General features: G+C 32.3%; 1 protein-coding gene and 1 long non-coding RNA gene across 2 annotated transcripts; one reads left to right on the top strand and one right to left on the bottom strand.

Annotated features, from left to right (window-relative positions):
• On the bottom strand, positions 6,103 to 6,452 carry LOC110262887. Its single transcript, XR_002347900.1, has 2 exons — positions 6,382 to 6,452; positions 6,103 to 6,245 (listed from the first exon to the last, which is right to left on the bottom strand). It is a non-coding gene; the product is annotated as an uncharacterized LOC110262887 (long non-coding RNA).
• On the top strand, positions 9,320 to 10,434 carry LOC110272043 (protein NRT1/ PTR FAMILY 8.3-like). Its single transcript, XM_021123832.1, has 4 exons — positions 9,320 to 9,485; positions 9,628 to 9,845; positions 9,956 to 10,173; positions 10,422 to 10,434. Exons 1-4 carry the CDS (start codon positions 9,320 to 9,322, stop codon positions 10,432 to 10,434), a joined length of 615 nt encoding a protein of 204 aa, XP_020979491.1.

Raw genomic sequence — 10,738 nt, 5'->3', positions numbered from 1 at the left:
CCCGCCAATAATTCACCCATATATAATAATTTCTCCCAAACCTCAAACATAACCCTTCCCCCTTTACTTTCTTTCCTTTCCATAAAAACCCTACAACATTGATATTTTCACACCAAAATTTCATTTTTCTAGAAGCTGATGCCAAATTTATTAATCAAAGCCTCAACCAAACCCAATTAATAAACAAATCTTTAACAACATAATCATAGCATGCTTAATAAACTCAACTTCAATTTAAGCCTCTCATCACGGATAATTTTCATATTAATTCTTTTGCACAAAGGTTCATATCCATAACCAATAATAATCACCCAAAACAACATTTACGCCTTACTCATTACACGAGATTTGATGCTAACCTTTGTCAATATCACGATAGGCTCATAAACTATATATATGAGAACAAAGTCCCATAAATTGGTAGATTGATAAAAGTTTGAGACGTTACAATAAAGGCTGTGGTATTGAATCTTGTTGCCATCCATGCCATTAAAGGATTGCACATACTTAATGTTGTCTGTGTTCATTGAGATTTGGACTCACGAAAACAAAACAAAACAAAAAATTGATCCTATTGTCATCCATGCATTACAGGATGACACAATCTCAATGTTGTCTATGTCCATCGAGATTTAGACTCACCAAAACAAAAAAAAATTGATACAAAGAACGAAGAAGAAATAATACACAATTAATAAAATAAAAAATTTCACTTTTTTCACAGATTTAAATATACAGCCAAAACCTTAGACATCTCTCTTTTTCTTTTCTTTCTTTTATTCTTTCAATTGTGTTTGTTATAATTCTTTCTTTTTCTAGTTTCAGTGGAAAAAATTTTGTGATCACTGAATGGAAAGAAGACTTCTTTGAGGAGCTATTTTATTATTCACTTTTTTAGAATTATTTTTATTAGCACTATAATCTTTTGAGTACTGATTTAATAGTTTACTCTAAAAATATAATAAATCTTGTCGTTCATATATAAATGCATCTAATGAATTGGGGTATTTTGTGAATAATTTAGATAGTTCCATCCAATGATACACTATATGAGAGTTCCATTAAATACTTCCTACTTAAAATATAAGTGGAGTTGAGAGATTTTTACTTCCCTCTTAGATTACATTTGCTTATTCTAGAGTTACCAATCAATCCAAAAGTTACGACAATGAAGAGGCAATTAGCCTATTGAGTGATGTGTTAAAAATTATAAATTTCAACTAGTAAAAAGGTAGAAAGTATATTTTATTGTCATTATACAATGTATTTTTCGTAATGTTTAATTCTCAGTTTTATCTCATTTTTTCTTTAATAGGAGGGGATTCAATTTATAGCAAAGTATATCTAACTTGTGAAAAAATATACTCTAATTTCGAAAGGCCTTAAGAGTGTGTTTAGAATACAATACAATGGAAATTAATCTGACACAACTAGAAAATGGATTAATACAGACAGATTTACAGACAGATTTAGTCTTTATTACAGATGGATTTTTGGTTACCGACAGATTTTGTCCCTATGTAAAAGTCCCGTTGGAAAATTATTTACCGACGAATTTTTTTCGTCGGAAAATTACCGACGGATTTTTACCAGTTACCGACGGATTTTTCCTCTGTAAATTCTCCATCCATTTCCCGAAGGCGACGAACATTCCGACAGATTTTCTGTCTGTAATTACAGACGGATTTTTCGTCTGTAATTACAGATGAATTTTCAGACGGATTTTCCGTCTGTAATTACAGACGAATTTTTCGACAGATTTTTTGTCTGTAATTGAAACTTTGTAAAATGATCTCACACTCTGATTACAGACAAAAAATCTGTTTGTAAATTCGTCAGTAAGATAAAATAGAATTTTTTTATTTTTTTAATTACAAAATAAACTTGTTTTCATACAAAATAAATATAAATTTAATACAAATTTTTATCTAATTTGTATTCGAATATTTATAATATTTCAAAATAAACAAATTCATCGTATTATCAAACTAAGAAAAGTACTATAAACAAGCAAGTCAATATAATTCAAAACATAAACAAACTATATGGATACATCAACTATAATTCTCAATATATTTTTTAACCATACTAAAACTATTAGCTATGACCCTGGTGTGTCATCCTTTTCAGCTTTTCCATCTTTGTGATCCACTTCCATTTCTCTGTCTAGTTCCTCACTAATATTCTTGTTTTGAGTTGCCTTGTGGGGTGGTGACATATGGAAAGACAAGCGCTTCAAATCAATTGGATTCAGCTTTCCCAAAGACTGAATTCTGAGAGTCCTAAGCAGTGAGGTACCAGAAGATCTTAGACTATTCTCTTCGGTTCTGGCAGTGTATTTCATGGGTTCTGGAAGAACACCTCCAATAGACTTCAAAACCTCACAAAAGTAGGCTAGAGCCTCTGGGAAAAAAAATAAAATTAGTTACATTCATATTCAGGGACCAAGATTTAATGAATCACAATTAGGAACAAAAATTGATATTCAAAGGGATGTTTGAACCTGATCAATAGACTTATCTTTAATCCTCAAAACCTTATTTTGCAATATGATCCCCCGGATAGCATCTGCTAAATACTTCTGCCTTTAAGAAGACCATGTGTTGAGCACCAAAGAGAGGCCATAGAATAAATTCAACAAAAGAAATTCAAGAGAAAGTAAATGCTCTTAATATAGGGAATCCTCTCCCACCCAATAATAGCACATTGCCACAATATTTTTATTCTAGAGACCAATTATGCAGAAAGCTCATATACTGAACTTGAACAAACCTAAAGGCTCCATTATAAAACAGATAATCCTAAAGAAAATGAAAGATCATTTAAGTTTAAAATATGGTATAATGTAACATCATTTCACTTATACAGAGTAAATATCGTACTATGTATTGAATATTAATTAATAATTACAGATAGAAAGATAAGCCAAACTATGGGATTATAAGTACGTATAGTGTGCATAGGCACTGTCCAACCCTTTTCCGGACACCAATCCAATAAAAGGCGCAGGTCCCTGCTTGAAGCTACATCAGACATCCCCTCGCCAAATGGAACTGACAGCAGATCAATCTATAATGAGAATTTGGGCATAAGTTGGATATACTAATTATGATATTTGCACTACTAAAGTACCTACAATTATATGGATAATTTTTCTTTGAAGAAGAAAAGGAGTAGGCAAAGGCTAAAAGTTCAGTGTAAAATTGGTTCATTGGATAATACCATTAGAAGATAGACAAAGATCAAATAGAAGGTTCAAAACATGGACTTTCAGTAAATCTGGGAGATGAACTTGGATTTTTTGGAAGGATTAGGACAAAATTCAACATGACCAAAAGTTAAAGCAAATAAATTAGAGTTTGACCATCGGAAAAGAAATGAAGTGCAACTTAAGAATATAAAAATAAAAAGAACTTATGCTCCACAACATATGAACGTGCAATAAGTTAAGTTTTAACTCTGAAAAGACATACTTTGGTCAGGATAGTCAATATACTCCAACAGGTAGGTCACCATATCATATTTCTGGCGAATCTCTCTTATCTGAAAGAAAAGTAGTAAAAATTAGAAGGTTTTTTATATACAAAATGTTATATTCTTAATATAAACTCAATTCTAGATTTTCCTCAAGAAAAATGATGAGCATTAATGGAGAGCCCTACTGCCATTTGCCATATGTTTTGGGAAAATTTGCATGCATAAGAAAAAAATGTTTTGGTCCCTTTGTTTAGAATCTTATCTCTGCAAAAAATTAGACTAGAAAGGAGATATACACCTTGCACCACGATAACCATGCACCATGATAACCCTTAAAATTACAAGTTTACAACTCATATGGTTCGGTTAAACTAGCTTTGCATATAAATTTTTATTTTATCTCATGTACAACCTCTGTGCACTGTCCCTGCCCCTGCCCCTGCCCCTGCCCCTGCCCCTATCTATCTATCTATCTATCTATCTATCTATCTTACTTATATACGTTTATGCTTCCTCCTATGCTCTCTCAACCTAGTGGAATATAACATATAAGGAAAGTGGTCTGGTATTTTGAGGAAAGGAAAAAACCCTTTTATTATTTAATATAACTCTTATTAATTGTTATTATTATTGTGTTATGCCCATCAAGTATGAAATAGTGGTAAGTCAAAAAAATATTTTTGAAAATTTCTTTTTCCCAATCATAATTTACGAATATTGACCCCAAGTCTATATGTTGGGAACACAGCTAATTTATATGCAAAGGAATGCTAGCAGTTTTGACATATAAGAAACTATGATATATTATTAAATTATTAAATTATTAAATTGATATGTATAAGGTTAAGAAACTATGATAAGTAACTAAGCTCTACACCAAACCATACGAATATCTATGCATTTATTATAGATTTAACTTAATATGAACAAAAAAATATACGTATATAGTTTACAATATAGTACTTTATCATAAGTACGAATCATCATAATATAGTACTAGTACAAATACATATCACAAGAATAGAAATCATAAGTAGGTATCTTATCCGATATTGTTGGTATTCTTTAAGGGAGAGGGCCGGATGAAAGTGCTATTAATTAAACTACAAGAAATGGCACTAAAAATACTTTCTCTGATATATATATCAGAGAAAGTATTTTTAGTGCCATTTCTTGTAGTTTAATTAATAGCACTTTCATCCAAAGGATATTTGTATATATATATGATGTAAACAAAAACAAGGATACTTGTACTGATAATTATGAAACTTGGCATAGTGTATGAGGGATTTGCGGCCTGCAAGGTGAATCAAAAATTCCAACTCCAAAGGAATGAATGGTTAGAAAAAGCATCATCATCAGCATCACCATTATTGTTATCCTCAAAAGTTGTTGGTGGTGTAGTAGTATACAAAAACTCACCTGAGTGCACCTTATCTATCCCTCCATAGTAGAGGCCAAAATCCAAGTATACAGGTATACAGATAAGAAATAATAAAATAAAAGAAAAAAGAAAAAAAATCAAACATGATAAGCTTTGTCCTTTGGATACAGATAATGTTTAGTTGCTTCAAACCTTATAAAAGAAATTCCAGGTGCATGGAGAATGCAAATCTCAAATGTGTTGTACTTAAAGGCTTAGAAAATAATAGTCTCAGAGCAAGAGAGAAGATTTTTCAGAAGGCTAGTTCTGCATTTTTTGGGTATTAACCATTTGATTTATAAAGTTTTTCTTGCTTTTTCTGCGCTAATTATGCCAGAAATGAAGGAACCTGAAGTTATAAGGTTTCTGTCTCTCTTCATATTGATTCTTAATTTCTTGTTTGTGTGAAATGACAAAAATTGTTAATGTATTGTGATATGTGATTTATTGTTCTTTATGTGAAGCATCTAGGACTTTGAAGCCGTCTAGTAGAGTCATAATTTAAGGTAAATCAAAGCATACACTATAGATAATCCAATTGTGCAAATTTAATAGAAACTATTATTAGTGTAAGCCTGTACTAAGATCTATACCACTATCTTAGCTATCAATATAACTTTTTCTGCATAAACAGATTTTCTTATATGTTTCCAAAATAAATATAGTTGAAGGAGGAGGACCAGAGGCACATGACCAGAGGACCAGAGATTTTCTTACATTTGATGACTCTATTAAGACAAAAAATTACAAGTGCTAAATAAATTACATGTGATTTAGCAAAGTCGGCTGGGAAATTCAACAGTATTGCAGATAAATTTCTTTAACCCATGTTGCAACACACCACTGATTTGGACCTTCCACCTAAACCCTTATAATGTGCCATTTTTATTTGGTTCATTCTAATCTGTAACTAACAGAATAGGTCAACTAACGCAAACAACTCTGACATGACAGATTAGTTCAATTGCAAGAAAGAATAATAAGTTAATTAGTTGAATCGACCTGTGCATTGATTCAATCAACAGAGTAGCAAACACCTAAATTTTAACTAGAGAAACTATTCCAATTTTTTAAATACTTTCTCACCTTTCCCTGGAATTAAGTTCATCACCTAAACATAATCTTAAGATAAAATAGAAAATCCATAGCACCAAAATGACAACCAACAAATAACAGCAGCTAGTTATTTCACAGCATCTGTGAACCAAGCAAAATGCAAGGAAAATTATAAAGCCTCAACTATAGACTATAACCTTTATATGACATACTCGCTCTCTATTAGTCACAAATGTTCCACCTTTCTCAGGATTTTGTGCTGTCACCTGCACTCCATTCAGGAGAGGACCTATAAAGAGTGATATATGATTTCCTTTAAACTCCTTATATATCCAAAGCATCCCAATTATACTCAACATAATAAGAGTTATAAAAAAATAAACTCTAAAAAGGGAAAAATGATGGAAAAAAAAAGTTGTTCTCACCGTTGTGCTAGAGCTTTCAAATCTTCGTGCAGTATCAATATATAGATGTCTTACTAGAATATTTACTTGAATCTTTGTATATAAACTAAGCATTGTTGTGGCCCATACTGACAATGCGATTCTTGTAAAACCTAGAGAAAAAGAAAATACAGTAGAAAAATACATTGTAATAATGGAATTTCATTGTATCAAAAACTAGAAGAAAATATAGTAGAAAATTCAAATACTCACCATCGGTGTTAGGTTTGAAGGGAAGAAAAAGTCACTGAAAGAGGATTAGGGTTTGTCCTCGTAAAAGAGGGGAAGAGAAGGGATAGCACGGGAACAGCGATGATTGACGACCCAAAGGTGTTGATGATGGAAGAATGCAGTGGATGAAGGCGCTGAGGAGAAAGGTTTGGAGTGTGAATGGAGAGGAAGATGACTGTGAAGATGACTGTAAAGCTTTCTTTTGGAGTGTGGAGCTCGAGAGCATAGAGGGAGAGTTGGGTTTAACTCAACATTTCTGATGGAATATTTTAAATTACATATGGATTTTCTGTCTGTAATAATTTAATAAAACGTAGCATTTTGTCTGTTTAATTACAGATGGATTTTCTATCTGTAACCATTTCCCAACAAAAGAAATTAATTTTACCGACAGAATTATCGATGGATTTTGTTTTCCGTCTGTAATTTATGCTAATTCATTTTTTTTGTTTTCCGACAAAAAAATCCCTCTGAAATTCTGTCTGTATTTCCGTGGGATAAAATTCATCAAAAATATCCGTTTGTAATAACTAATTTTCTAGTAGTGATGACTTCAAAATCAAATTCTTTTGTTAGATTATGTTAAATACAGGAATTGAATTAGTTTATAGATTTTATGGACTTTGGTTAACGCTTGTTCAAATCTTTTTTTTTTAAGTTTAGTTAAAATAGTAATGATTTGGTCCACTCATTAGATGTGACAGTCTTATAGTGGCGGTTGTTATTGGAAAAATTGTGTAGTAAAAATAAAAGGTATTTGTTTCGGTACGATAATAAATTCATACGTACCGATATGATAAAAACGTGGACAAATAACAAAACGCCACGTGGATTATATTATATCTGTCAAAAACTACCCATTTAAATTAATCAAAATTTTAAATTTAACTAACTTTAATCTTATAATTTTAAATTTTAAATAATTTAACAAATAAAACAAAAATACATTTAGTTATTCATTATTCATGAACACTAAAAAAGATTATTTCAATCTTATTAATACTCTATTACTCCCTCATGAACCTCTGATCATGTTCATATCAAAAAAATTGCATCTGACAAAAAAAATAAAAAAATTCTTCATCGATACTCTCAAAGACTGTCTCTCTCACTCTCAATTCTGCCACCTTCATATTAGTTCAAATCCAAATCAAATGGTAATCGCTTAGATCTTCTCTTGTTTTCTTTTATTTGCTTGTTTGTGTGTTGATTTGGAATGAAAATGATAACAGGCTTCGGATAAGAAACTTGCAAATCCAATGAGAGAGATTAAGGTGCAGAAGCTCGTTCTCAACATCTCCGTGGGTGAGAGTGGAGATCGTCTAAGGTTCGCCTTGCATTGCTTTTTCTCTTAGTTTTTCTTTTTATTTATAATTAAAGTTGTTGTCTATTTTTTTGCAGGTGCTAGAGCAACTTGAAGGCCTCTCCTCCACAGCAATCCTCAGCCAAGACGGCAGTGTTTGGATTCAGCTCTAATTTCCCTCAGGTTATCTTCAATTCTTCTCAATTTCTCTCTCCAAAACTCTCCTTCTTTCTTAGTGCTTTGTTTTCTAGAATCATCTCGTTCTTTTTCTTCCGATAATTTTCCTCCAATTTATCGGATCTGATTTGCATGTGACATATCCTATAGTTTCGGTGTTAATTCGATACATTCGTGCTTTAACCATAGCTGTTTAGTTTTATCAACTGGAGCTAATTGATTAATTTTTTAGATTCTTAATGTTTTACTTGTTAAGTGCAATTTATGATGTAAATTAAGGCTTGGAGGGAGTAATTAGGAATGACTTGGAGTTTTGACTGTGTGATTATCTGATATGAGATGCATTGCATTCCTTTTTATTAGTATGCAAGAACATAAGATCAATCATACACTCATTATTGTTATATATGAAATTGTGTATTCACATCACTTGTGCAAGTAACATGTGGCTGGGGATTTCAAGTGTTTGGTTCATAGAACAAGTCAAGTGATCCTTGCCGATCTAAAATAGTTTTAGTTGTTCTCTTCTTGGTTGGTTTTATGTAGTGCAGTTCAAATATGAGGAAATTACTACTATAATGAAATACAACTATTCATGTAATTCCAGTATTAAATAATTCACATTTTGCTATTCACTATTCACTATTGTATAATTCAATTATTTAAATTAGAAAATTACTACAAGAAAATATAAAGAAAAATATAAAGGAATCATTAGTTTGCTATGCACATAATAAATTCAAAGACTAAATAAATCAAGGACTCTAAGTTTTTTATTTACTTACTACTTCCTTCATTGCTAGAACTGCTTTGCTATATCAACTGTCCTTAATGTATGGCATATATAAAAAATTGAACAATGTCATACCTAACCTACCCCATGTAGACTAACAGAAGGTTTCATTTTCTTTCTTGCTTTTCGTTTACCTTTTTTTTTAATCTTGTCGGTTGACAGTTTTGTATGTTAACATTTTTCTTTTCCTTTTAAAATGTTTATTGCATCAGAAAATTGTATCCTAAAATTTGAAGATTGTGACATTCTTTTTAAGTAACTTCTGATTAAGAATATGCAATTGATAATGGCTCATGTGTTCCAAGCTGCTTTAGACTTCTTCTATTTTACCCTTTTTATTTTTCACAGGCCAATTAACTTCAGAACAGGTTTTCCTGCTCAGCACCTTCTACAACTCCAATTGATTTTTGTTTTAAATGCAATGTAGGTGCCTCGATAAAGCATCTATAGTGTCTGATGCTAAGAGCAAAATTGATTATTTCCCTGATCCATGGAGACTCTGCACTGTGACACAAGTTGAGGAACTGAAGATCTTGCTCTGCATGTTCCCAATTTGGGCTTCAGGAATCATTTTTTGCTGCTGTCTATGACCCTTTGTTCTAGGTGATCATTTATGAAAACTTGTGTTGCCCTCACTGTTTTACATACATGGTGCTTTTTTATACTTATTTTTTCCATGTACCAACCACATTTATCTTTGTATATGGTTCTATAATTTATGCAGGTACTTTCCTCTGTGAATGGTTGGCCTATTATGGAGTTGCCAATAATCTTGTCACCTATCTAACAACTAGACTTCATGAAGGGCCTGTTTCTGCAGCAAGAAATGTTACCATCTTTCAGGGAACATGCTACCTTACGCCTCTGCTTGGATCATTCCTTGCTGATGCATACTGGGGAAGATATTGGACAATCGTTGTGTTCTATGGAAGTTATCTCATTGTAAACTCAAATAAACCTTATTATCATGGCCTAATATCATTGCCTATATGTGTCATTATATTTTTTTTCTTTAGTTGGTTGATGATTGAGGTTTTTATTTTTTTTTACAGGGAATCTGCACATTGACCCTTTCAGCAATCTTTTCAACTCAAAGTGGTGTATTCTTCCTTGGAATCTATTTGATTGCAGTAGGGATTGGTGGGATCAAGCCATGTATATGTCCCTTTGGAGCAGACCAGTTTGATGATACAAATCATAAGGAAAGAGCAAGTAAAGCATTATTCTTCAATTGGAACTACTTCACTAGCAACATTGGTGCACTCATAGTGTTAGTGGGTCCCCAACCAAGTGGGGCCCACAAGTTTAAAAAAAAAAAAAGAAAACAAGAAGTGGCTAAGAGCCACGGGGAGAGAGAGTGAACTTCTTTCAATTTGAAAGAAAGGAAGCAAAGCACAGTGTTGCGGCGTCGAAGAGAAGGGAAAATTTAGGGGAAAAGGGCATGCCAACCTTGATTACATTAGCTTAGTAAACTTGCTCCATTTCTTATGAAATTTTAGTATGTTATTCCTGGTGTAGAGATGAACATTAGGATATAACTTATTTGTTGTACTGCCTTCTCTTTTTCCTGATTTGAGATACCCACTTTTGTGGAGGGTTTATGTTGATTCCACCAGTTTTGGTGATATATTTTGTTGATTGTTGAGATGCCCTAGTGTCACTAGGAAGACTGTTTGTGTACCCATTATTCTGATAGTGGAAGATTTTACTAGACTAGGTCCCGTGGGTTTTTTGTCCCTCTTTTGGGAGTTTTTCCACGTTAAAATTCTGGTGTCTGAAGAGGAAAAACCTCATAAACCAGAGCTCAAGCCACTGCCACCATCCTTGAAATATGT

The sequence above is a fragment of the Arachis ipaensis genome, chromosome B05 (assembly GCF_000816755.2).
Source record: "Arachis ipaensis cultivar K30076 chromosome B05, Araip1.1, whole genome shotgun sequence".
Lineage (NCBI taxonomy): Eukaryota > Viridiplantae > Streptophyta > Magnoliopsida > Fabales > Fabaceae > Arachis > Arachis ipaensis.
The sequence above is the reverse complement of the archived record's forward strand: the minus strand, read 5'-3'. Positions and strand labels throughout refer to the sequence as shown.

Excerpts from the sequence above, each read along its gene's own strand:
- LOC110272043 (XM_021123832.1), top strand. The coding sequence starts at position 9,320 with ATGCAATGTAGGTGCCTCGATAAAGCATCTATAGTGTCTGATGCTAAG. Across the intron at positions 9,486-9,627 it reads AGGAATCATTTTTTGCTGCT|GTACTTTCCTCTGTGAATGG; the intron begins GTCTATGACCCT and ends TAATTTATGCAG. Across the intron at positions 9,846-9,955 it reads TCTATGGAAGTTATCTCATT|GGAATCTGCACATTGACCCT; the intron begins GTAAACTCAAAT and ends TTTTTTTTACAG.